Source organism: Lepisma saccharinum, chromosome 1, assembly GCF_977018435.1.
Source record: "Lepisma saccharinum chromosome 1, izLepSacc3.1, whole genome shotgun sequence".
NCBI classification, from domain to species: domain Eukaryota; kingdom Metazoa; phylum Arthropoda; class Insecta; order Zygentoma; family Lepismatidae; genus Lepisma; species Lepisma saccharinum.
This window is the reverse complement of record NC_139229.1, coordinates 156403893-156431504: the sequence shown is the minus strand read 5'-3', so window position 1 is coordinate 156431504 and position 27612 is coordinate 156403893. Positions and strand designations below refer to the sequence as shown.

General features: G+C 41.6%; 2 protein-coding genes and 1 non-coding gene across 3 annotated transcripts; 2 read left to right on the top strand and 1 right to left on the bottom strand.

Annotated features, from left to right (window-relative positions):
• The first annotated feature begins 1487 nt into the window (after window positions 1-1487).
• On the top strand, window positions 1488-6740 carry LOC145989755 (uncharacterized). The gene is made up of 2 exons (XM_083125052.1): window positions 1488-1627; window positions 5202-6740. Exon 2 carries the CDS (start codon window positions 5211-5213, stop codon window positions 6738-6740), a length of 1530 nt encoding a protein of 509 aa, XP_082981178.1. The 5' UTR covers window positions 1488-1627; window positions 5202-5210.
• On the bottom strand, window positions 3649-4239 carry LOC145986679 (protein GVQW3-like). The gene has a single exon (XM_083120982.1). It carries the CDS (start codon window positions 4237-4239, stop codon window positions 3649-3651), a length of 591 nt encoding a protein of 196 aa, XP_082977108.1.
• Window positions 6741-7253: 513 nt separating the features above from the next.
• Window positions 7254-7324, top strand: TRNAS-GGA (transfer RNA serine (anticodon GGA)). The gene has a single exon. It is a non-coding gene; the product is annotated as a tRNA-Ser (tRNA).
• Window positions 7325-27612: the final 20288 nt, after the last annotated feature.

The window sequence follows — 27612 nt, the reverse complement described above, 5'->3', positions numbered from 1 at the left end:
CATGCCTAAGAGGCTTGAGACAGCTGAGAAAAACAAGTGAATGCCCTGGTCAACATGAAGCGTTCAGAGAGACTTAATAAAATAAACATACAATCTTAGGGATTGTTACGAATATAGCACCCAAAACGACTTTCCACAACAGCAGCTATAATTTTACGTAGTTATGTTAGGATTGGTACTGATAGTCATTTTCGGCGTGTTCTTTCGCTACTTTAGTGTACATACAAACAGTTTTTACTAACAAAAAGTGACGAAAGTACTCCGTGCATATTTTAACTTACATGGGCCATTCTTTGGGATCAAATATCTCCGTTATTTGTGCTTTACTAACTCTAGAACCACTTTTACATTACGTAAAACATTGAAATCTGTCGATTAAAAAAATTGACATAATTTTTGAGGGGGTACAGTGGGTAAACAGCCTCGATTTCTCGTAGCCAGTGACAAATAATTTCCTTTATTTTTAGTACTACTGTGTCGAAGATATTTTGGGGGATTGAATTCCCACAGCCCTACTCTGCCCACGTCCTTAACTAGTAGGCTACGCTTACTTCACCCTCCTCTCAATGTTTCGCGTATTTTCTATATTCATGGGCATGATTGTTTAGCACCCTTCCAGAATAAGAAAATATGATTATCTATTGATTGATTGGTTTGGTTTATTTTACTTCGCCTTTCTGCCACTTTTAGAAAATCACGAAGATAAGAATGAGTGATGATATGATGAAATTGAGGAAGGGATACTCACAAACAACGCCAATGCTTAGACTTGGATTCGAACCCGGGACTCCTGGCGTCGTAGCACACTTTGCTAACCAGACCGCCACGGAGATTCCTTTTTCTGTATTATTCTTGGGAATTTCAATTCCTTTCTTAGTCTTAGAATCTGTTCCTTCTTGCGTCCTCCTTTCCTTGTTAGTTGTTGCTTTAACTACATTTGCTGTTCCTTGTTGTGTCTTGTTTTCTCCTTTCCTCTCACTTGCTCCAACTACTTTTCTTTCTTATCTTTCTTTCCCTAGCTCTGCTGAATCTTTCCGTCTCTACCGCTTTTATTCCTCTCTATTCTTATTTCATTCTCTCTCTCGATTCCTTCTTTCATTCTCTCTCTGTTGTGATTCTTTTCCTATCACCCTGTCGTTTATACTTTCCCCCTTACTATCGCTTCTATCATTAGTTCTCTCTTTCTCCATAAGCATTGTTATTTTGCAATGACCCATAAGTATTCCGTCATAGGACTTTCAACATATATATGTCACGTAAGGAGATTAGTTTTCTAGTTTCACCCCTTTACCGATGTTCGTTAAAAAATCTAGATATTAAATCCCCTAAAGGATAGAAATCATTCCGTGAAATTTGTAAAGCTATTTCCAATTCCACACATCGCCCACGTCAGTCGAACTACAGTAATTTTGTAGATAACTGTGTCCATCCTCTATCTGTTGTTGTTCAAGTAGTTTAATTATTAAGGCGATTGTATTGTTGCCAAGCAACAATCCTACTCGAGATGACGGAATTGAAAAATCCTTAGCACATAGATCTTCATGTACTCGCCGCTGTGGGTGGAGCAAGAACTGACAGGGTGCCTCGAAAGTGGTTTCCGTTCATCCACAACGGGGCCTTCCGACAGGTTAGTGATAAATCTTATTGACCTGCAATCAAAAATGTTCTCGGGTGAATTCTTGATGAGAACACATACGAATATCTGTTAGGCTATTTTGCAATCACTGCCCTTTTGTTTTTATTTACATGATACTCTGAGATCCTGTAGGTAGCGTCGTCGCTTTCAATGAAGGAGTCCCGGGTTCAATACCGGTGGAGGTGCATAGCGGTTCGGATTCCACTTTAAACTGTAGGTCCAGTCCAGATTAGCCTTACTGTGCATACAGAGGACGAAAAACAACAAATCAATCAATCTGAGATCCTGTAATATCTACCCAAATGAGCAGAAAGTTTAAATTGTTAAGTTTCTGAAAATATTTCTTGAATGAATTTATCTGCGAGCTATTCTGAAAGTGTGTGTATATATATATATATATATATATATATATATATATATATATATATATATATATATATATATATATATATATATATATATATACACATACACACACACACACACACACACACATGAAGGCTAGTCAAAAAATAATGACAATGAATATTTTACTTACAAAATACATTAAGCAGGGTCCAGGTTGATATGGTCTATTTCGACGTAGTCCCCATCGAGTTGTATACACTTGGGCCAACGTGTCTGCCAGTCCTGGAAGACGTGCTGGAACCAGTCTTTTGACATCGTCTTCAGAACCGCCTCCGCCTTCTTCAGAACGGCCTTTGATGAGTCGAAACGCTTGCCCCACAGCTCCGATTTCAGACGAGAGAACAAAAAAAAGGTCACACGGAGCAAGATCCGGCCTGTACGGGGGGTGCAGGACACATTCAATGTTTTGTCGAGCCAGATATTGCGCAAGGACGTTGGAAACGTGAGGGCGTGCATTATCCTGGTGTATGCGCCAACCAGATGGATGCAGCTGAGGGCGTTTTCGACGGATATTGTTATAACTCCGAGTTGGCCATTACATCGTGGTTTTATATTATTATTATTATATCTTATATTATTATCTCATGCTTATTATGGTTGCACGTATATATTCATAAATATTATATTAATGCTTTCAGCCAATTTTCCAACATGGCCGCCTTTATAATCGTTAACATTATACACTGATATATGTGACAAGTATGAATAGCGGCAAATTTAAGCAATTTACATAGATTCAGCATTAATCATTTGATTTGCCTTCAAATGTTCTAAGGAGTGTTATAAGTTCAATTTTGATCAGTGAATTGAAGCCGAGGTTATTAATTTCCAAGTTAAATTCCTTATATTCATTTGTAGTTCATGTTTTTGGCAGACGCTATTCTATTCCGCATTATTTCAAATTGCATTGTTGATTTGTTTAAATTCTTTTGTCGAGTAGAAGATCACGCGTTCCTGCTTGCATTGTTGCCACGGCATATAAAATTTCACTGTCCCAGATGAATGTATACTTCTAATATTTTACTGTTCAAACATATCCAATTTCTGGTAATATAAAAGTGGTTTTGTCTGGTGCCACTGTAGCAGTGGAAAGGTGTAACCGTCTCCCAGAGATCGCCCAACAGTTTTTCGGTGAGATCTCGCGAAGCAAGAGCTGCTTCGCATCGCGGGCATTTTCACGTACGTATCTCGCACGGATAACGGTCGGAATTGTCTGTTTTAGGTTGTATTACGTAGTATACGAGTGTGTTTAATATTCTAATAAAGCCAGATTAGAATAGACTGCGGTTTTCTTTATTTAAAGTCGTTATACTTAGTTCAGAGCAGGAATACGAGAACATCCACGAGACCGTCACGAAACTTCACCAGTGGATCAAAGGGGAAGGAACATAGTAACTTAGGCCGAACCCGGAAATGTCCATATCATGTTCTGCTGAGCTTACAAGGTAAGTGTACTTGTGAAGTGCATCGCTACGGGACGTAGCAATATGTTCAGCCAGGTTCTTTAAAACTGTCACGTAATACTGCCCAGTAACTGTGGTATGCGGGGGCACTTCATGTTGGTAGACCATTCCACGGTAGTCGAAGACGGAAATCACGATTACCTAATTCGCCGACGGAACAGCTTTGGCTTTCTTTGGCGTCGGAGAACTGGGTGATTTCCAGACTGTGCTCACCTGTCTGCTTCCGGGATTGTAGTCGTGAAACCAACTCTCGTCACCAGTTATGATGGAATTCAGGTAGGCCTCGCCATGTTCCGCTACCAGACGCTGAAGCTCCCGACACACCTCCACTCTCACCTGCTTCTGTCCAGGCGTTAGCAATCTTGCCACCCATCTTGCACATATGCGTCTCATGTGCAAGCGATCGTGCAGAATGGTGAACGTACTACCATGGCAAATGTGTAACACGTCCGCCAGTTCATCTATTGTTATTCGGCGATCTTCCCGAACATTGACGGCAGCTGTGTGGACCATGATCTCGTTCACTGCGGTGGCCGGAGCGCCCGGACCGCCCTGCTTTGTGGTCGAAACACGGCCCTCCTTATACTGTTTGAACCACCGAAATGCGGTTGATTGTGTAAGGACATCTTCGCCGTAAGCCTGCTGCAACATTTCGTATGCTTCCGTGGCAGATTTCTGCAGACGGAAGCAAAATTTCAAAGCAGCATGCTGCTCCTCACGAACAGACTCCATTTTCCGTATGCGACTTCTGACTATTCGTGTTTTGTTTGCGCATTGTTGCCAGACGTATGCGCATAAGCGCTTGGAATTTTATCTGCCGATTCCACGAGGCACGTTCTTCTCGTGCAAGTTTGTTTCACCGCTGCATGTTCACTGTGTGATAAAAAAACAAACATTCTCACTCTCTTTTGACTAGCCCTCGTATATATTCTTCTTATCACCACTTTTCTGTCTCTTTAGGCTGTTGTAAAGATGAGAATGAATGATGGGTGGATAAAATAGATTTGATTTTGTTATTCGTTATTTACAGTCTCTTTCTACCACTTGTGGCTAATCGCGACCATGATGATCAGTTATGATGTGACGAAATTGAAGGACACTCACAAATAATACCCATGCACAGGCAGGAATTCGAAACCGACACCCCTGGGGATAAAAGAGATGAAATTACTCACGAAGGAACATCCATTCTCACACCGGAACTCGAACCGGAACATTAGACGATGATCTTGTGACAAGACCACTTAACCCACTCGAAGTATTTTGAAAGAAGTGCCAATTTTAATTTCCTCAGACCTTCCCAATGATTTATCATACATATTTTTATCATTCAAATGTGTTTTTTTAGGTTTTTGAAAAGCGCGGGCCTTTTACATTGTTCCTGAGGAAGTTTTTACACCATCCTTACCTTTTGTAATGTGTTGTTTGTCTTGTACAGGTTCCTTTACAACTTGAATTTTTAACTCTTCTCATCCTTTTTTTAAATTTTTAGGTAAGGATTTCAGATTTGGGCATTTTCCCCCGTGTACGTAGAAGGGTGCAAAATGGTTGTACGCGCCGAAGCTCCCCAAAATTTCAAATCAATCAATTAATATGACAAGTCAGTTTACCGGAAGGTAACATTCTGGAACGCAAGCAAAAGCAATGTTGGAAATTTATTCTTCCAACTACTATAAAATGAGCGCTTATTTCAGACTCGTGCGATGCCCAGGACGAGGAGGACCACTCCTGCCTCTCTCTACAGTTCCTGCCTCGAACCCACGCTCCACGCCCTCTCCAAGATCTCCGTACCGGATGTGTCGGAGGCTGACACCGAGTGGCCTCTGGACCATCTGCCCTCAGAGATTGTGTCCGACCTCATGGAGGCGCAGATCGTCCGATACATAAGGATAGGCGACCCGGTCCTCATATACGCCATCAACTACAGGATACTGTTCACCCCGCTCGTGAAGCGAGCCACGGTCTTCTTCAAGCACGAAGACCTGGGGTTGTTGGCGTTGAGATGCAGAAGGTTGAAGCAACTGGTGATCGTCACGTGGAACAGCTCGTACAAGATGGACTTCTTCAAGCCTCTACTACAGGTCTCTTCAGTCTTGCAAGTCACCGTCGAGAAATACCAGTACGGTTTCATTGTGTACAATGCCGAGCTACGGCGCTCCGTTCTTCCGTCGAACGTGACGTTCTGTTGCTCTCCGTTTGCCGAGAGGATCCTCGCGCATGCGCCGTATAGCCTGCTGCCGAAGCTGAGGGCAGCGGAGCCAGCGAGCGAGCGGCCTGTCGAGCTGTATCTACTGAACGTTGACGTGCACGTCACGGACGCCATGCTGATCCTCAGTCTGTGTCCAAGAATACGCATCCTGCGCTGCAGGAACCAATTGGAGGCTCTGTACCTTCTCCACAAGGACGCGGACCTCGATGAAAGCAATATAATATGCACGTACGAGCTTCGGAATATGGACTACGTGAACTGCGTTCTCGGGGAAGAGAGCGATCAAAGTTCTGTCTTGAGGAGCGAGGACGACCTCTTGCTGGCGGTCAAAATCGCGGTGAGGCTCTGTCCTAAGATAAGGATAATCTTGCTTAGGTACGACTTCGACAGGATCGAGCAGAAGTTTCGTGTTCTGGAACCGCTCCTGGATCTAACATGCATCGAAGGGTTGTACCTCATGGGAGGTCCGGGGAAGGAGAGGGATCTTTACATGCTCCTGCGAAAGCATGGGAGGACCCTGCTAGCCCTGGAGCTGAGCGTCTTCCAGACTCTAGATTTGGATCTCATAGTATGCCTGTGCCCCAACGTCGTGTACCTAGAGTTGGCCATCGGAGACCTCACGGTCCAGGAACCGGTCGTGCTGCCCTCATCGGAGCTCCACAACTTGAGAAGCCTGAAGGTGGGCCGCGTCTGCAACACTGGGCTGGCACCCGGGTCCTGGGACGTGCTCCTTGGTTCACGCATGTTGACGTACATCCAGCTGCTCGACATCGAGATCCATCCGCACATCCTGGACCACGTCACGTCCAAGAACCCGTGGGAGAACCTTCTGGAGCTCTGCCTGGTGCGGTGCCACACGGTGAACCTGTCGCATGTGATGAAGCTCTTGAAGCGCGACAACCAGTTGCGGACGCTCATCGTCCATCTCTGCAAGCTCATTGGAGAAGGCGAGGCTTTTCAAATCGAGAACTACGTATCCGAAAAGAATTTAGATATCAAAGTGCTTATAAATCCTTTTGAATAAATTGCTACTGAACTGTCACTGCCATGACGTATTTTGTGTACACTTAAATTTAGATAGAACTGTTAGCGAAAAATGCAGGCTCGGCCAGGACCCGAACCCGAACCCTGGACTCTGGCGTTCCGTGCCATTGCTCTACCACTGAGCTACCGAGCCGGCCTGGCTTCGCCTGATCTTTCGCTTCCCCTGTTTTACCTGGGTGGGGCCCGACCCTGTGGCCGAGTGGTTAGCACATCGCGCTGCGACGCCAAGGGTCATGGGTTCGAATCCCGGTCGGGCTTGGTTGTTTGTGAATGTCCAGTCATCAATTTCATCATTTCATCACTCATCCCCATCTTCGCAAATTAGCCTAGAGGCACAAAACGCCAAGTAAAATAAACTAAATCAATCAATCAATCAAAATTACCTGGGTGGGGAATCGTCTCTGTATTGACACTGGCACTGGCACTCTGCACTGGCAGAGACGATTCCACCCAGGTAAAACAGGGGAAGCGAAAGATCAGGCAAAGCCAGGCCGGCTCGGTAGCTCAGTGGTAGAGCAATGGCACGGAACGCCAGAGTCCCGGGTTCGAGTCCTGGTCGAGCCTGCATTTTTCCCTAACAGTTCTACTTAGTACATCTCCTGTGTGTGCCTAATTTAATTAAATTTAGATGTATATACCATGTTCCGAGAAGAGTCCTTTCGTTTCTTTAGAGAGCTGTGAAGGAGTGCTTGTCTCAACCAAGTATAGTATTTATTTCAGCATATAATGTCCAGTACAATCTGTCAACTTTCCACAAGGTCATTTATGCCTCCTATGAAGAACTACTTTTTAAAGTGCTTAAGTGGAATTTCCTCTCAAATGATCTTTCAAGTACCAAAACATCGTGGCAGTTCAATGGGAGAAAGGTCAGGTGAATAGGGTGGATGGGTTAAACCCTCCCATCCGAAAGTTGTTCACGTATGAATGAGTTGATTTATTTTACTTCGTTTTTCTGCCTTCTTGGCTAATTTCGAAGATGAGGACGAAAGGTGATGGGATGAAATAGATGAAGAAAACAATCACAAACATGTATAGACAGCACATAAGCCCCATATGTTCAAGTGTCGTTTCTGGAGCATGGAGTTTCGCGTTGTTCATGAACAACACTATGGCGATTCACTAGTGAAGGTTGTTTCTTCACCGTGAATTGTGATCTCCTTGAAGCTCTCAACAGAAACATGTGCAATAATCGTTTCAATCTGTATCAGCAGCTCGTAGTGCACTCTCCCTCGTGCTGTGCAAAACACAGTAAGAATACGCTTCTTCGGATGGAGATCTCCCTTTGGTATTTTGCTGGGTGTTTCACCGGGCAGAAGAAGGTCGTGTAATTTTGTGCCAAGCCATCTTTCATCACAGGTGATGATGCGAGCAAATAAAGACTGTCTTGTGGCACATGAGCAATAACTAGGAAATTTTCTGATACGATCTCTTGTGTTCGCCAGGCTGTTGATGAGAAACGCATTTGTCAAGTTTCCTCGCTTTTCCAATCTTGTGGAGTTGAGGTCTGGCAGAAGATTCTGTTATCCCAATCTTTATACTGTCCTCAAAGCAAGTATGATGAAGATGTGACTCGGCTTTCGAAGGTGGCTGCCATCCTCATTTTGCAGTATTTTTGTATGGTTTTCGTCCTCCAAGGTTACTTCTCTGTTTTGGAACCAGACGAACCAAAGCCAAGGATGCAATACGAGCAGTGAATACTGCAAGAACACTTTAAGAATGCTTCCTGCTGCCTCGAAAGCTTGAAGGCCCAAGAGGAGAGTACACCTGATCCATGTTCCATGTTCGTTAGCATACATTTCACGAGCAACTGATCGACATACGTATGCTCTGGTCATATCCCAGGAGAGCTTCACGGTAAACACCTTTCGGTTAATTGATTGATTTGGTGTTTTTTAAGTCCACTTTATGCACATTAAGGCTAATCGGACTGGACCTACAGTTTAAAGTGGGATCCGAACCACTATGTGCCTCCACCGGGAATCGAAACCGGGACCCCTTGATTACAAGGCGACGACGCTACCACTGCGCCATCGGGGAGGCCCTACCCTTTCGGTTAAATGGGACTGTTCTCAGATGTAAAGAACTAGGTGAAAATTTTGAAACAAACGACATGCTTTCTGCGGTCCTGACATCAGCAACAATTCGCTGATGAAGGTAATGTTTTTTTGTTGTTAAAGAAACGCAAACAGGGCCTTTTTAATATGGTGGAGAGGATTATGACATCTTTTTAGTAGCAGTAACAAAATTATATGACACTTTAATACGTTACTTCATCAACATTACCAATTTCAAATTGGTCAATTGATTCACCAGAACAAAATTTGGTATCTTTTATAGTAAGAACTGTGTTTCTCAGAACTTCCTACCATAGTGACTGAGAATCATTAGTATATATTTCTTCTTTCAGTTTGCTATTCTGTCTCTGTTGACAAATCGCGACGATGAGGTTCAAACCGTAAGTTGAAATGTAAAGCTATCCCTTGTGCACTATATAGACGGTGTGAAGGTGCGGCCTCATACATCCTCGACCATAGTGGATGTTACTGATGAAAACCACTGTCTAGCCTTTACCCTCCAGGAGTGTTACCCGTTACCAATTTATTAGAGGCAAACAAGGAAAAATTGAAATACACATAATTAAACTTCAGTATACAAGTTTCAAGAAGTATGTTTGCACTTTTGAAGACATTCTTGCCTAAAGCTTTTGGGCATTGAAAATACATAGCATTGTAATATTCCTTTCATATTTTGCATTTTGTTATTTAACACCTCTTTGCTACCACGTGTGACATTTTTCTGCTACGACGAGTGGATGAAATTGAATAACTGATACTCACAAAGAACAACCATGCCCACGCCGTCGCCTTGTAATAAAGGTGTCCCCGGTTCGATACCCGGTGGAGGCACATAGTAGTTCCGCTTCCACTTTAAACTGTAGGTCCAGTCCCGATTAACCTTACTGTGCATACTTAAAACACCAACTCAATCAATCAATCAATCGAAAGTCGACCATTTTTGACTGTATATTGTTTGATTGAGTTGGAGTTTTAAGTCCACCTTCTGCACAGTAAGGTAATCGGGACTGGACCTACAGTTTAAAGTGGGATCCGAACCACTATGTGTCTCCAGCAGGTATCGAACCCGAGACCCCTTGATTACAAGGCGACGACGCTACCACTGCGCCATCGGGGAGGCACTTTTGACTGTAATACTTAGAGGGAGAACACTATTCGAATACAACTATGTAGAATTTTCGCATAATTTTAAATTTCTCTCTCCCATACTTTTGGGGCACAGTCGGAAGTTATTTTTCAAACGATTTGGAAGTACATCTCTTGTACTTTCAAATACTGTGGGAAAAAATATGAAAGACAGATCCAGGAATCGTTAAAGAATGTCCACAGTTTGCCATTACGACGACAAACAGTGTCGAAGAAGACACGAGAGAAATCCAATACGGTCGTCTCGGTCTCGCGCAGCTTAAAGTGTTTTAATTTTGCCCCCCCCCCCTTTCCGCCCCCCTTCTCCCTCGTGCCGTCGCTATTCCGAAAGATATTTTTCATTAACACCGCGGAAATCTTGAGGGCGACTTTCCAGTAGTTTTTAATTAAGTTTTATTCCCTCGCACTGGATAAGCTCGACATAATTTAAGAATACATCCGAAGTTATTTAATTTCAAAACGAGAAGAAGGGTTGGGGACGGAATGGGATTCGTCACAGGGGAATCTTTGAGCGGCGGTCTTCTGGGTTTCTTTCTTTTTTTGTCTCTGTACGAGTCTTTTATTTAGCCCAGCGGGAAGGAATTTATTGGGAGGAAGGTGGAGATTCTATAATACCTTGGATGTAAATCAGGAATGTCTAGGTTGCATTTTTATAGAGAAACTGCGTTCTCTAGATGTAACCATCCCGGTTACGGCGTCTTTTCACCAAGCGCGTTATTTATAATACAGACAGAGACAGCATTTTAAAAATCTAGACCAGACAATGTAACCGAAAAAGGAGACGCGACTTATACTCGGTCTCAGGAATCTTTGGAGCATGGCGGAGCGGAACGAGCGAAGGCAAGTCTCTGCGCAAGTATACTTTATCCCCGGAACCTGTGAAGCAAAGCTGCACATAGTGGTAGAGAAAGGAGGGGGTAATCGAGTGGGTAGAGCGAAGCAGAATACGCTGCTACGAAGGCTGGTAACTTCAGTCGCTTTCCCCCTTCCACGCAATCCCATTCTCTTTCGTGTTCATTGGTAGAGCCGTCTCGTATCACTGCTTCTTCAGAAACTTGTTTTCGTTTTCTTGCTCTATAGATAGCCGGATCAGAGTATAGTGATTCGAGATGGCTCGATCTATGAACACGTGAGAGGAAACAGTATTGCGTGGAGGGAGAAAAGCGAAGTCAGATACCAGCATTTGGCAGCAGCATTTACTGCTTCGCTCTTCCCACTCGATTTCCCCCCTTCTCTACAGCTACTCTGCGTGGTCTTGCTGCAGAGACATAGGCGCCGACTCCATGGGGCTTGGGGGGCTCGAGCCCCCCCCCCCCCCCATGTTATCGATGTGGGAGCAAAGCCCCCAAATAATTTTGCTTTACAGGATCTAATGTATTATTTTGCTTCTCTTGTAAAGTTTACTCTGAATTGTGCCAAATTAACTTAACTTTAAATACACATTTGAAATGTTCTAGATCATCAATTTGGGGGTCTGAGACCGCTAAACCATCAACTTTGGAGGGGGCTATGATCAGAGACAGCAAAACACATGACTTATTACTATATACTAAGTATGTAATTATAAGTATTGTTAAAATGTTTACTAAAAAGAGTTTCAAGAGACGATGTGTGTGCATGAACTAGGGTAGTGGATGGGACGTTTGGGCTACAAATGGCTCTAACATGATCTGTTTTGCGCTCCGTGGTAGCAGATATTAAAAGTCGGGAATATTTTGCTATTATGGTTGACGAAACTTGTGACATATCCATCCGTGGACAATAATATTCTGCATTAGAACAAAAGTAAAAAAGGTAAAGTGCTCCCCTGTGCTTAGCACCACGCCATGAAGGCGTATAGGGGGTGTGGGGGTAACGCCCCACATATTCTTGATCTGGTCGTGAGTGGGGATGATGTGATCAGCATCACGCCCCTGATCGCCTTTACCCCCAGGTACCCATGTTATTCGACGCTGGGTGGGCGCCGGGGCCGCTTCCAACGTTAGAAAAGTTCCCGGATTTGAACCGGCCGGGGATCGAACCCGGGACCTTTAGCATGGTAGTCAGACGCGTTACCGACTGTTCCACCGCGGCCACCTGCATTCTGCATTAGAACTGTGAATAAAAATTTTGATATTTTGGAGGAATTCGTGGGCTTTTATGAGATTCCGAACTCTGAGGCTAAAACTTAAAAAAGGGAGAGAATGAGTCATTCATTTAGGTATTTTAGTGATCAGAGGCCCCCCCCCCCAATAATTTTGACCAGTCGGCGCCCCTGTCCAGAGATAATTGAGACAGGGTATACAAATAGCGAATAATAGAATTATGTTTACCCATTCCATACTTCCTGTTCAAAGTGCCTTTCTTGAACCGTCTAACCCACTGAATCCTATCTTCCTAAAGACCGTAACCACAATCGACTTGAAACCTTAGCCATCTCGGCTGAAGACAGACGTGGACAGCAGTTATACTAAAATACACAAGTTATGGAAATAATTTACCAATTCACAAAACGTTCGAGGCGTCGACAGAAGAGAAATAAATACACAAAATAACTAATTTCCTTGAGAGGATTTCGCAAAGCACCACTTTACATCGGCCGAACACTCACCGAAAACCTCTTCATCCATCCCCGCGAGGATGCTTCGGGGGAACAGTTTTGTGGAACTGATATTCAGTTCGAGAGAATTGATCTGCGAGACTGGCTTCCTGACCAATAAGGGCCCATCCATAAAAAATGTCTCGCAGAAAGAGACTGACGCCCAGCGCCGTCCTTCCGAGGCGTCCATTATATAACCAAGCTATAAAATACCTCCACCGGCCCTCTTTTATAACTTCTGTTTAAGTGCCTCTGGTGGAGAGACAGTGTTCGCCTCGAATCCGTCTGCCTCTGTCCGAGGGATCTTCGTGCGGTATGCTCCGAACTTCTAGGATCATTGTCGTGCATTGAGTTACATTGTTGTGTTCCTCTATTGTCTTTCTCAGCGCAACAATTGGTCAGGACTTTATTACGCCATTCCTCTTGCAACGAGTACTATTGTTGCGATATCAGTATTTTCTTCTTGGCAATGACCACAGGAACTATCGTAAATGTGGAGGTTTTGAGTAGAAAACTTTATAAAACCTAGAGACCTTTCGAGAATTTTTGAGTTTAGTCTTGAGAATTTTGAGAATTTGAGTCTGGTATTGCTTCTCGCGATTAGCCACTTGGCAGAAAAGAGACGTAAAATAACCTAATTCCATCTAGTATTGGTACATACAGGTCGAAATGTTTCACGATAGCTGACGAAAACCCGATTTTTCTTACGTTGTGATCTCTTCGATTCATATAAATATCGTAACGATCTGTAGGATCTTTTAAATGTAAACTACAACGAACTCTAATATCCTAGTTGTTTAGCCATCACCTTTCCAATCAGGAAATTGCTAGAACCATCCAAGGAATGTCTCGTCAGACATTGCCAGGCTTCCTTGATCGCCATCGTTGTAAACAATCGCAATCAAGGAAGAAACTACAGATATGAGGGGTGAGTGAGATATGAGCAAACGGAGTACTAAGGCAGAAATCGAGGAAAGAGGAACCAGTGAGAGAGGCAGGAGAATTTTGGGGCGAGACCGTATCGAGGCGAGTCGCAAGTCAGACTCTTGATACAGCCTTAGCATAACCTTTCATCGTGGATCTTCAGCAATCGTGCAGAAACAGGTATACGAGTACCTTATCTATAGCCATGCTGATCCAATCTGTAAGGGTTTAAACTCAAGTATTGTGTAACTGTTGCCTCTCGTAACTTTACCATCAAGCTCACCATGAGCAGCGAGTCGCTCTGCAAGCGAGGATGAATGATTTTGAGCTACATCACCCATCGGGATATCTAAAGGTCCGAAGTTCGATTCCCCGTTCCTAGGAGAACGTTACGATATTTTCAAACCTTTGTCTACATTACATTTTTAGAGAGACAGATATGAAATTGACAGATGTTTTATGGCATCATTTTAACTACGATTTGGTAAGAGAAAAAATAGTTGATGCAGCATTTACAAACCAGTGTTTGGAAGTAACTGGCTACTTGTAACGCAGTTACAAATAATAGTTACTACGTATTTTGAAGAAACTCTTACTGCAACTAAAAATTTTCAAAGATAAGTAGATGTAACTGTAACAGAGTTACTTTTTGGCAATATAGTAACGTTATCAACGGTTACTTTACGGCCCTTAAATTGTTAATTTGAAAATGTTTAACGAGGGGAAGGGCTAAATTTGGTGCTGTTCTGGAAAAAAGCACCTAAGTCAAACACTGAAATTTTACAGTAGACAGTTATTTATGTTCATTATTTGAATAGCAAGCATTACAGACATGATATACATACATGTTGGATCATCACTGTTTAGTGATTTTGTAGTTCCATCCTTTCACTGCAGTATTTGTCCGGTGTTTCCTGTTGAAGCAGTTCCACTACTCTTTTGGCACTAAGGGGTTTTCGAGACATTAACACATGAATGAAAGTCACTATCCTTATTTGCTTTTGAAAAAAAGGTTCCTCAGTTCCATGTTCGCAATCAGAACATTGAATTATTTCTCACTTTTATGTGCTCGCAAATTAAGACATTTTAAACATTGTTCGCAATTAGGACATTTTAGACTTTGCTCGTAATTAGAAACATTTTAAACATTGTTCGCAATTAGGATAATTTAACCATTGTCGCAAATTAGGACATTTTAGGCATTGTTCGTAATTATAACATTTTAAGCATTGTTCGTACTTAGAACATTTTAAGTATTGTTCGCAATTAGAACATTTTAAGCATTGCTAGCAATTAAAACATTTTAAGCATTGCTCGCAATTAGAACATTTTAAGCATTGTTTGCAATTAGAACATTTTAAGTATTGCTCGCAATTAGAACATTTTAAGCATTGTTTGCAATTAGAACATTTTAATCATTGTTCGCAATTAGAACATTTTAAGCATTGTTCGTAATTAGATCATTTTAAGCATTGTTCGTAATTAGATCATTTTAAGCATTGTTCGTAATTAGAACATTTTAAGCATTGCTCGCAATTAGATCATTTTAAGCATTGTTCGCAATTAGAACATTTTAAGCATTGTTCGCAATTAGAACATTTTAAGCATTGTTTGCAATTAGAACATTTTAAGCATTGTTTGCAATTAGAACATTTTAAGCATTGTTCGTAATTAGAACATTTTAAGCATTGTTCGTAATTAGATCATTTTAAGCATTGTTTGCAATTAGAACATTTTAAGCATTGTTTGCAATTAGAACATTTTAAGCATTGTTTGCAATTAGAACATTTTATGCATTGTTCGCAATTAGAACATTTTAAGCATTGTTCGTAATTAGATCATTTTAAGCATTGTTCGTAATTAGATCATTTTAAGCATTGTTCGTAATTAGAACATTTTAAGCATTGCTCGCAATTAGATCATTTTAAGCATTGTTTGCAATTAGAACATTTTAAGCATTGTTTGCAATTAGAACATTTTAAGCATTGTTAGCAATTAGAACATTTTAAGCATTGTTCGTAATTAGAACATTTTAAGCATTGTTCGTAATTAGATCATTTTAAGCATTGTTCGCAATTAGAACATTTTAAGCATTGTTTGCAATTAGAACATTTTAAGCATTGTTTGCAATTAGAACATTTTATGCATTGTTCGCAATTAGAACATTTTAAGCATTGTTCGTAATTAGATCATTTTAAGCATTGTTCGTAATTAGATCATTTTAAGCATTGTTTGTAATTAGAACATTTTAAGCATTGTTCGCAATTAGAACATTTTAAGCATTGCTCGCAATGAGAACATTTTAAGCATTGTTTGCAATTAGGACATTTTAGGCATTGTTCGTAATTAGGACATTTTAGGCATTGTTCGTAATTAGAACATTTTAAGCATTGTTCGTAATTAGAACATTTTAATCATTGTTCGTAATTAGAACATTTTAATCATTGGTCGCAATTAGAACATTTTAAGCATTGGTCGCAATTAGAACATTTTAAGTATTGCTCGCAATTAGAATATTTTAAGCATTGTTTGCAATTAGGACATTTTAAGCATTGTTTGCAATTATAACACTTGAAGAATTGTTTGCAATTAGGACATTTTAGGCATTGTTTGCAATTAAGACTGGTAGCAATTAGAACATTTTAGGCACCATTCACAATTGGGACTGTTAACAATTAGGACATTTTAGGTTTTGTTCGAAATTAGGACACAACCGTAATGCCATGATACACACACACACACACACCAAAACATCCATCGTCTCCTCCCCCGGCCACCTCTCATTCTGAATTTTCTTCTAGCGGCGCAATGTTTGAAGCAACTGCAAAAACAGAATCAACCTTATTAAAGTATCAAAACCAAACAACTCGCAGACGTCTCCATTGTTTCCTCTCTCTCTTATACAATATGGTTCATGCGGGAGGAACAATGCAAGGCCCAGTAAAGGGAACGTCTTCGCAAGAGAGAGAACTCAATATCCCTTTGCTCTGCTGCGCAGTACTTTTCTTCTTGTATTTCTCTCGTTTATAATACTTCTATTGTCAGTATATTTAATATCCCTGTCTCTTTCTTTGTTATTCGAAAAGAAAGAATAGACAAGCATTTATGACAGACTGTTGCTGAGAAGAAGAAACAATGGTAGGTTTCAAGCAGTGGAAAAAATATTCATATAGTTGTTGCGAAATGTTTAATATTTTTGGAGTCCTGAGGTTTCCTAAGAATAGATTTCCTTCTGGGGGAAATTACGTAACAGGAATGCTAAACTTGTAATATATCCACGTAAATCAGGCCATGAAAGTCTGTATACTGGCTCAGAGATCAAGTGAGCATTTGTTGTCCTGTCCCCCTACCTGATAATATTTTGGGGGATCTTGGAATCTACTCGTATAACTAATCATTGTAGAGATACAAAATTAATCTTTCTTTCTTGCATTCTGTATTTCTCACATTCTCTCTATTACCCTTTCTTCCTTCCTCTATTTCTCTCCCAGTCTCTCCACCCCATCTTTCATCCTCTCCTTGAGTGTTTCTTTCACTGTTCCTCTGTGTATCATTTTTGCTTTGCTTTTCCACGTATCTTTTTTACTTTTCTTCCTTTTTGTACTGTCACACACGCTCTTAGCTCTCTCTCTCTCTTTTATATGATTCTGAATATTTCTCATTTAGATGAGGTGGGTATTCTAAGAATATTTTACGGCGATCTAGAGCCCATCCTCTCCCACACAATCACTACACCACTGAATCATTGTGAAATTTAGTAGAAAGTTCAAACTACAACAATTATTGATCAGAAATTGACAACCGGAACACTGAAGGCACTAATTTAACATTAGAAAACCATGATTAGTTGAAAATTTCATGAATACTATACTTAAAATAAGAAAAGTGTCGTAGGACTAATTCTTAAGCAAATTAGAATGAGGCTTGCGAATGGACTAGAGAGGGCTCGACCAATGAACGCAGAAGGAAAAACGCTGCTGCAGCTACCAGCCGTTGCAGCACTGTGTACTGCTTCGCTCTGCCCCGTCGAGTTCTCCAATTCTCTACCGTTATGTGTGGCGTTTCTTGAGGACTCGTTTTCAGTCGCTTGCTCCACAGACTTCTAGGACAGAGTATAGCAAATACAAAGCTACAAATGAAGTCCTAGTAAATGGTAGTTTAACGCGATATAAATTATTTTCACTTGCACTTGGGATGTTTGTTATCTCCACTGATCTCAATGTATGTCTCTCTCTCAGCCGAGTTCCGTGGCGGAATGGTTACCACAGAACGCTATGACGCCAGTCCAGTGGTTCCATTTTCTAATCTCGCATGGGTGTTCTTTGTGAGTATCCCTTCATTACATTATGAATCATCTTCATCTTAGCGATTAGCCACAAGTCGCAGAACAGTGAAGTAAAACAAACCAAATTAAGCAACTGTCAATATCTCTGTCGGTGTGAGTTAAAACTTGACATCAATTGATATTATATCAACCTATCCGTAACCCCCCCCCCCCAAATAAAGTAGATAGAATCCAATAGAATAGAATTGGTCTTTAAGCTGACGTGTTTCGGTCTCATGGACCGAATATGGCTGGGGTACACCACTTTGCGAGCTGAGTTCCAGACCGCGTCGCTAGGTGGCAGCACTGGCAGGGAGTCAGGAATGACTGACTAGTGCCTTGGAGGCAAATTGTACATACACAACCTAACCTCCCTTCCCTGCCAGTGCTGCCACTTAGCGACGCAGTCTGGAACTCGTCTCGCAGACATGTGGCGTACCCCAGCCTGTCCTACATATCCCGAAAGTTTCATCACTCTTGTCACTTGATTTCGCTTTTTCACGGCATTAATCCGGTTATTTATTGACCGTACCAAATAATAAATTATAACTAATAATAAACAAAGAAAGATAAAAAAAACCATCATGATCATAATAATAAATTGAATTGATTAGTATGTATACTGTGAAGTACAGATAAGTAATAAGTCATTAGTAATGCATTTGTGGGGGTGATAGGTATGCGTTATAAATAAAATAATAATTTTAATGAAACATTAGTTATATCGATTTGTCTGAACTGAACCACGAAATTTATATTAATTAGGTTAACTATGTAAGATATATTAATAAATGGTCACGCTCACTTTTACGTGGTTGAATAGCAGCGGAAATTGATAGCCTTATACCCACATTTCTCCACACAGCTTTTTGGTGTGCATGCCGCTTGAGGAGATCCTCCAGCAAATCCCCAAATTCTAGCCCTGTCAGACAGATATGTTGTCGGAATACGACTATTAGAATCGGTTTCCACAAAAGGCAGTGAAGGAAGGTGTAGAACAGTTTTCGGCAAAGACTAATTCCAGAAGACCGAAAGCTTAGCTGTTATGAAGGGCGGGGTTCGTAGCTGCCCACCTGCGAGTGGGAACAACCTGGAGCACGGAGCGCGTGTAACATCTGGAGCCGACGATCTCTTATGTGGGCAGCCCCGTCTTTTCACCTTTTCTTTGGTTTTACTTTTTTTTCCCATTCCACGGGGGAAAAGAAATTTCTGACTTGCCTCCACTGCGGAGACAGTGTGTCCAACTGCTTGTCAAAATCCGTGTTGTAGTGTCTGAGCAGGTTAAACAAATGGATCAGAGTTGTATTTTTCGAGTTCGGAAGGCAAATTTCACTGTGGCATCAATAGTCCCTATTATTGCGTGATAACATCTTTTGGAGTCGTGACGTTGAAATAAACTTAAATAGTAGAAAAAATAACAATAAAATAAAATTAATTGTATTATTAGTCCTCCTGGGTTATTTTATTTCTCTTCTTCGTCTGCTAAAACATATCTATTTTTACGATGAGCTGTAATTATGACGTCATGGTTCTCAATAATATTATATATACTGCTTGATATCACAACTTCTTGCATATGTCTATTTATTTTTGACATTAACATCTTGGTTATACTCTGTCCCGGGAATCTCTGGAGCAAGCGAACGAAAATAAGTCCTCTGCCCAAGTTGTGAGACGCGAGGTCTCGACCAATCAACGCGTGAGAGAGGAAGTGAGTGTATGGAGGAGAAAACGCGGTTAATGCTACCAGTAGTTTGTAGCAGCATGCACTGCTTTCCTCCGCCCACTTGCTTTCTCCCCGTCTCTACTGTTATGCGCGGCCTTGGTCCACAAGTTCCCGAGACAGAGTTTAGAACAGCTGATTTTTATAAAATTTTCGTGGTTTTAATTTATAGTTTTAGCCATTCATGTAATAATAAGCATTGTCAATTATATGTATTTATTAATTTTAAGGTAACAATGATATTAATAACATTTATTATTACTTTATGTGAGACATTTGTTTGCTTGCGGGACTTCTCCTCAAACATATTTCTAGATACGCACCTGCACGTTACACAAATATCAGTAACTGTCATCGCAATGCGTTTCAATTTTTCAAACGTTACAGTTGTCGCCTGTGCATTGAACCATGCAATAAAGGCTAAAAGCGGATGCGAAAATAGGGCTTCACAAATATTTCGAACTTGCCCATAGCTGGAGGTGATGTGATCAGCACTACTCTCCAACCGCCTTTACATCTCAGGGTTGTCTTCAGTCACCCATTGATTAGAGCTTGGGTGTACCCCAAAGCCGATCTATAGAGAAATCGCCATCAGATATCACCCATCCCAGGAATGGAACTGGGGTCTTTGGCGCCGCACTCGGACATCATGCCTCTACAAGTCCTATTTTTTACAATAATGATAATTATTTTATTACATGCCCAACTTTGCTACATTCAGTATAGACAAATGACGAATGTGTGTATGGTGGAGGTGTGGAGTATGCACGCATATTTCCCCAGAAATCATGCCCCTGCACATAACTCTCCACCGAGACATATGTGAAGTGTTTCTTCTGTCCTGCTTAGAAAAGTGAGGAATAACCTGGTAAGTTTTTTATGATGTAAGTTGGCAACCCGGAAACAAAAGCAGATCGGAATTCTCAGATATGACTGAGAAGAAAAGAAGGAATGGAGATTTGGGCGTGCAGCATTTGTCCGTAGCTAGCCTCATATCTATTCAGTGTCTGACGGGGGCAAACGTGAGAGAGGGGCCGTAAAAACATGACATTGCCACGGTTTTGGGGGGTCCGCCATGAAAGGGAAGAGAAGGCTGTCAACCATTTTGTGACAGAAGTCTAAACTGGCGCACCTTGCAGCTCAAATGGCCCGGAAGCCTCAGGAAGACTGTTTATGATCGGTTGTCGTGAGGCGGGTCTAAGGTGTCTGTGGTAAATTACATATGTTCGTGGTTGAACACCTTCGGGCGACAAATTCCTTGAGAATGTTTGTCAGTCGGTAGGCGGTATTGATCTATGAGCACGTGGGACAAGTGTTTTGCTTTCTGAAACCATATGTAGACTCTCAAAGGAAATTAGGGAATTTCAACATTGACAGTTTCTTAAGGATCAACTCATTTAGTGATACGAGTACGTTTGTCCATTTCTATATAATTTGCAGGTCGTCTTGTGTTTTGTTTCTCCGTAGCTTAGTGGTTAACTTTGTGTGCTCTTAGATTCGATTCCTATTTGTGCATTCCTTCGCACATATCATCAAATGACTTCTTTCTAGTCGTCGGATCTAACTTATTCGACCTCCGTGGCGAACTTATCTTAGCGCGTTACGACACCAGTGGTCCCAGGTGCAATTCCTAGACAAAAGTGGCCCGTGGCGGAGTGGTTTTAACAGAGCGCGCTACGGCTCCAGGAATCTCGGGTTCGAATCCCGGCCTTTGTGATTGTCCCTTTATCAATTTCATCCTATCATCACGCATCCTCATCGTCGCGATTAACCAAAGGTAAGGAAAAAGAGTCGATAAATAACACATATAAAATCAAGTCAAACCTATTAAGGGTGAGAAATATTAGCAGTGTAAGTCTATTTTTATGCTATGAGGGTCTAATCCAGACAGGTTGTGTTTTGTACTCTTATTTACATTGCATTGCTGGCTCGTTATGTTAATTGAAATAATGAGAATGAATGATGATTAGATAAACATTAGTAAAGGGCACACACACACACACACACACACACACAGATACCATATCCAAATCCGGACTCGAACCCATAGCATTCAATGCCAACATTGTTGTTCGGCCACTCGACCAGATTTGTATGAAAAGGCGCTCAGTGAAAATTTCGCTCAAATGGAATGTTGGGAAAATTGCGCTCAGATTCCTGGAGGAAAGAAACGCACCAGCGTATGACTCACCGCTGAGAGCAATGCACCCCTTCGCCACCAACTATTTATTTCATTTCATTTCATTTCAGTTGTGACTCTTGTGTGGTGCACTAATGGAGATTCTTACAACTACTAACGTCAATACTTGAGGTGAAAGAATTACAATTTTGAGCGCAGAAAAAAGGAAGAGAGAGCTTGCAGATTTATGACAACTTTTTGATGGACGGAACGTTTAAAGTTCTGCCAAATTTACACAATTCACGCTGATTTTGGAGCAGGAAGGAAGAGACGAATATATATCCGATTGTGTTTGCTTTGTTGCCGAACAAAAGAAAGGATACTTATGATCGATACATTAGATGGTGTCTCAGAGCGATATCATTCTTATAAAAGCTGCAGTAAACTCAATAAACCGATGATATGACAAAGCTTTCTAGCAAGAAAATAATGACGAAGAATTTATAAACAGATTTTAAACACGTCTAAATAATTGAAATATATTTAAATTAATTAGCCAGTACACAGCCTGGAAAAAGTGCCATGGGAATCAAATATTAAATAAATATATTACATGAATATTTGATTTTTTTAGTGTGGGGGAGGGTCCTTAATGGTTCTTGGAAGTGTAAGCGGATATTTCACTGAGCGTATAGAGCGGAACTTTCGCGACACCGTCCACCAAGACGGCTGAACCTACAGTTGAAAGTGTGATCTGAACACTTGCTGTGCTCCCACCAGAGCTTATCATTTTGTTTCAATATCGGTTACTCTCACGGGTCTTCAACGTCTTTGACCTCATGGGTCGATCTCACCCTCAGGCCATAAGGGATGACCTTTTGGTAATGAGGCTCTGATGTCTACTGCCAGCATACTCCTCTGTGGTGTTTGTGGTATGTCTTGTCCGTGTGTGTTTTTGATTGTCCCTTCATCTTTCTCACCTGATCCCCATTCAACCTCATCTATGCGATTAGCCAAAAGTAGCAGAAAAGCGAAGAAAATAAATGAATCAATCACTCAAATGACCTTACCTTCACAGGTCTACCACGTCCTTACCCTGAGGGGTCAACCTCACTTTCATCCATGTAGGCTAACGAGGCTGTGTCATTATAATCCTCCGTGGGACCCGTGTTGTATTGCCCATATGTTTATGATCATGCTGTTACGTTCCCACAACTGCGTAGTGTGAGTGACTCCACACTGTATCTGTAAACAGACAGACGCAGTCGCAGGAACTAAGTTAATTTCCCTCAGCTCCTGTAGTCAACATCACGGAACTCCAAAGGTCCGCACTGGAACCATCTCAGGTGTGCAGAAGAAAAACTCGAAGCTCAGGATATAGGTTTTATCTCGTTTTATTATGGTAAGTCAATTTGTGTACATGGGGAAAGCTAGGAGCGCCAGACTGAGAAACCGGGCAATTTCAGATTTAGAGATCGTCCTTAAGAACTTTACTCAGTATAGAAAAACCCGCGGGGTGTGAGCGACTCAACACTAGGCCTGTAAACAGACTCACGCAGGAGCGGATATCACGAAACAACTCTCTAGCAAAGAAATTTTGGCTTATTTATACCCGATTTCTGTACTCTCTGACCCCTGACTAGCAAGTTATGAAGACAAAATCTTACTTAAATTACAATAAAATGTGAAGTTTATACATAAGTTATATTTGATAAATTGTCGAAAAGGTTCTGATACATCTTTTTCAGTTAACAAATACTTGTACATTGAGAAGTATAAAATAAAAACTTCCGCCATTAGTTTCTTACATAAAGGTTAGTACATCAACATCTTTTAAAATTTTAATAGGCGTTCATTCGATTATGTCATAACATTTAGTTTATCGGAACAAACAACTTCACTCTTTTTGTCATAACATATCCTTTAGTTTTACATTTTTAACCTTGCGCCTTATACATTTTCTCTTTCTTTTTTTATTTTTATAATGTATGCTGGGCATAAACAGCCACTTGTAAAGCTGTAAGTCCAATGAAACTTTGTTGAGTTGACTTCTTTCTTTCTTTTTAAATGATTTAACAAATTTATCAAATTAAGCAGGGCGTAACAATGATTTCATTAATTTCATCCTCATCTTCGCTATTAGCCAAAAGTTTCGGAAAAGCGAAGTAAAGTAAGTAAATCGATAATCCAATAAATCAATCTCTAATTTTTACTCTCGTAGACCAGCATTATATTCACTCTCAAGGATTGAACTTGCTCCTTCGTCATGGGTCAATCTGACCTCAAGGGATTGACCTCACACATATCATCAAAGATTATCCTCATATTCTTATGTAGGGCAAATTCTTTCCTAATGAAAATGGCCTTCCAGAATGACTACCTGTAGTCAACACATTGGGGAGGCCTCCTGTAAGCCACGAAAAACAACAAAACTACAGTTTGCCGCTATCTAGGACAGACGGCCACTTAGGCACACTGGAGCAGCAATAGTGCACAGGAGCGATAAGTGAGAACTAGAGAAAAAGTTCGACGGATCCCAAATTCATAGAAGGGGGACAGATATTTCGAAAGCGGGGAGAAGGAAGGGAGAGATATTCGTTTTGAAAATGATCCCCGAAGTGGAGCTGCCCCCCGGGAAATCAAATATACTGTGGAGTAATTAAAAATCCCTTATATGCGTTTCTACGCAGGATATGAATGGGACCTCGGGCTGTTTCCTCGTCTCGACGTCTGCCAACATCCCGCTGGCCGTCCCCTGCCAAAAGGCCGATCTTCAAAGAGCTAACATCCGATGCTTTGTTTGTCTTTTCTCCCTCTCCCGCCATTCCTTTATCCGTCCCTTTTTTCTTTCTCCTCCTCTTTCCCATGTATTCTCTTCCAGCATCCACCGAGGAGCTCTTGTTTGAAATGTTCTTTTCGAATCTTTTTTTCCTTGTTTTCGTCTTTAAAGATGCGTCGTTCGAAATCTCCCTTCTCACCAATTTGCAAAGTAAATGAAGGGAGGGTTGTGCTCGTTAGAGTGTTACACCCTCTGGTGGAAAGCTCTGTGTAATTTTCTTCACGAGTGTGTGCTAATTATGATTTTTTATTGTTATAGAGCGCGGAATAACTGTTAACAAAGGGCTACAAGTGCCCATTGAAGTTTTTTAGATGAGCTTTCGGCTTGCTACGGAGTCACATCCTATGGCCCTCTTGTGCTTTCTCCAGAGGGGTGGGGGAAGCTTGTTACACATAACCTTGAATATGGTATTCCACAATAGTATCAAGCCCATGGTTAGTGGCGGTACCGGCGCCAGAGGAACTTTGTCCCTTACACTAAAAAATGACCATAAATTAAGATTATTTGAAAATCCTTAGGATAATATTTGGACCTAAAAGGGGTGAGGAGACAGGTGAGTGGAGAACTACACAATTTGTATTCATGTCCTGATATTATTAGAATAATTAAATCAAGAAGACTTAGGTGGGCAGGCTATGTAGCACGAATGGGAGAGGACAGAGGAGTTTACAGGATTCTTGTTGTTGGGAAACCTGATGTTAAGAGACCTGTAGGAAGGCCAAGACGAAGATGGAGGAATAACGTTGAGATGAACCGAAACGAAATCGGTAAGGATGGAAAAGATTGGATTGATCTTGCCCAGGATAGGAACAGATGGAAGGCTTGTGTTGCTGCAGCCATAAACCTTCGGGTTTAAGAAAGCTAGAGAGTTAGTTAATTACGACGCCAGGGGTCCTGGGTTGAAATTCCAGCTTGGGCATGGGAGCTCTTTGTGAGTGTCCCTTCATCAATTTCATCATATCATCACTCACCCTAATCTTCGCGATTAGCCAAAGGTGGTAGAAAAGCGATATAAAAAAAATTAAAACGATCACTCAGGCATGCACATGGTTAGTGGATATATATTGTATCTGTGATTTATCCCTGCGTTAGTTATGCTATTTGAGCAAATGTTTCTGGTTCTTGGTGGAGTAGTGGAGGATGGAATTATTTGTACTCTTAGATTCATTGCACTTACAGTGGAAGTACCTATATTCTATCCCGGGAATCTCTGGAGCAAGGATGCGCAAGAAGGGAAGAGAGCGAGTTGGCGGAGGGAAGCAGTACACGCTACCGCAAAGGCTGGTAACGACAATCGCTTTTCCCCTTCCACGCAATCCCGTTCCCTCGCACATGTTCAATGGTCGAGCCCTGTCCATAACTGCTCACGCAGAGTTTTGCTTTCGTTCGTTCGCTCCAGAGATTCCAAGGACAGACTCGTGTGAAAAATGTAGGCTCGACCAGGACTCGAACCTGGGTGCTCTACAAACTGAACTACCTAGCCACCTCTGGTTTTGCATGATTATTCGCTGTCTGGTAAAACAGCAGAATCGATAAATCAGGTTAAAACAGGTCTGGCTCGGTAACTTAGTTGGTAGAGGAATGCTATGGCATGCCAGAGACCAAGGTTCTATACGTGGTCTCACCTGCTCCTTTCGCTAAATTTGTTCGTAGCAAATCTCCTGTGTGCGGGGCAATATACGGATTCACGCTGGGAGATATACAAGGCACGGTCGATGTCATCGGTGTTTCAAAGGCAACAGATCCTGTTGCGGTAGCGCTGACAGGGACAACCCCACACAGTTTAAAAAGCAGACGCGAAAAATCCGGCAAAACCAGAGCTGGATTGATGGCTCAGTTGGTAGAACAATAGCAAAGTATGTCAGAGACTCGGGTTCGAGTCTACTGGAGCTTGCATTTTTTACTTAAATTTTTTCTTAGTGCATCTCCTGTGTGTGGCAAATTATGAAGTCTCTGCCGGCGTATGCATATGTTTCCGATACACGGATGTTGACATTCAATATATTCGTTGATTGATTGAATAAATGAATTAGGCTGTTCTACGTTGCTTTTCTGCAACTTTTGACTAAACACGACAATGAGGATGTTAGGACGAAATTCATGAAGGGACACTCACAAAGAACAACCAGGCCAGGGTTAGAACCCAGGACCCCCCTCATCGCAACGTGCTGTGCTAATCACTTTGCCACGAAGGTCGACTTGATGTCTTCGTCTATCCACTAGCACATGTAGGAAGTCGTTTGCTGTGTTACATGCCCATTGTAAACTTGACTGACGGTTCGATGTCATTAAGGTTTTGAAGGAAGTCTGGCAATGTATATGTTTTCAATGGAGTCCTATTACGAATTTATCATCTATGTACACGAGTCCTGCCGTCTGGTGCTTGTATTCACCCAGACTTTTTGTCGTAGGAGGTTTGTTTAACGTCGTCCCTTCCCTGACTCTTATCAATATTGTGCTTTGATCTCTTGTCATTGCCAAGCACATACAATGAACAGGAGTAGGCAAAAGTGTGGAAGAACAACTCGCAGCTGTTCACACTGTTTATGGCTCTGAGAAATCTCAGCCACCTGTTTAGAATCCCCCACTTCTTTCCACGGATGATTTAGAGGAGAAGAAACAGGTGCTTCTTCGCTCTCTGGTTTGATTATGATGAATACAATAAGTCTGCTTCGTGGTCTTACTCGACCATTAGAAAGAACTACAGGCAATGTTGCATTAGAACTTTTGTCGGGATCTGCAAGTTGCACATCATATCTCTAGATTCTTTTTCGCCATATACTCAGCTGCAACTTGATCATTTGCTGTTTTATGTCGCGCCTGTGTTTCATGACTCGACGTTAGCCGAATAGTTAGCGCTCAAGGGTTCGACGTTGGAGTCCCAAATATAGGTGTTTACCCAGAAGCATGAGGACAGTGAGGAAAGAAGTAAGTAGCGGACTCCGGTGTAGAATGCCAGAAAATAACGGGTCTAACTTATGGCACCAAACTCGAACACCTTCTTGGCCAAGCACCGTATTTTGTCTTGGGTATGGTTACCAGGCGTTTTGTTTATCCCGTATATGTCCTACATTTTAGCCTAATGTCCGACGTACGTGAGGAATTTTTTTTAAAAATACAAATG

Excerpts from the sequence above, each read along its gene's own strand:
- LOC145986679 (XM_083120982.1), bottom strand. The coding sequence starts at position 4,239 with ATGGAGTCTGTTCGTGAGGAGCAGCATGCTGCTTTGAAATTTTGCTTC.
- LOC145989755 (XM_083125052.1), top strand. The coding sequence starts at position 5,211 with ATGCCCAGGACGAGGAGGACCACTCCTGCCTCTCTCTACAGTTCCTGC.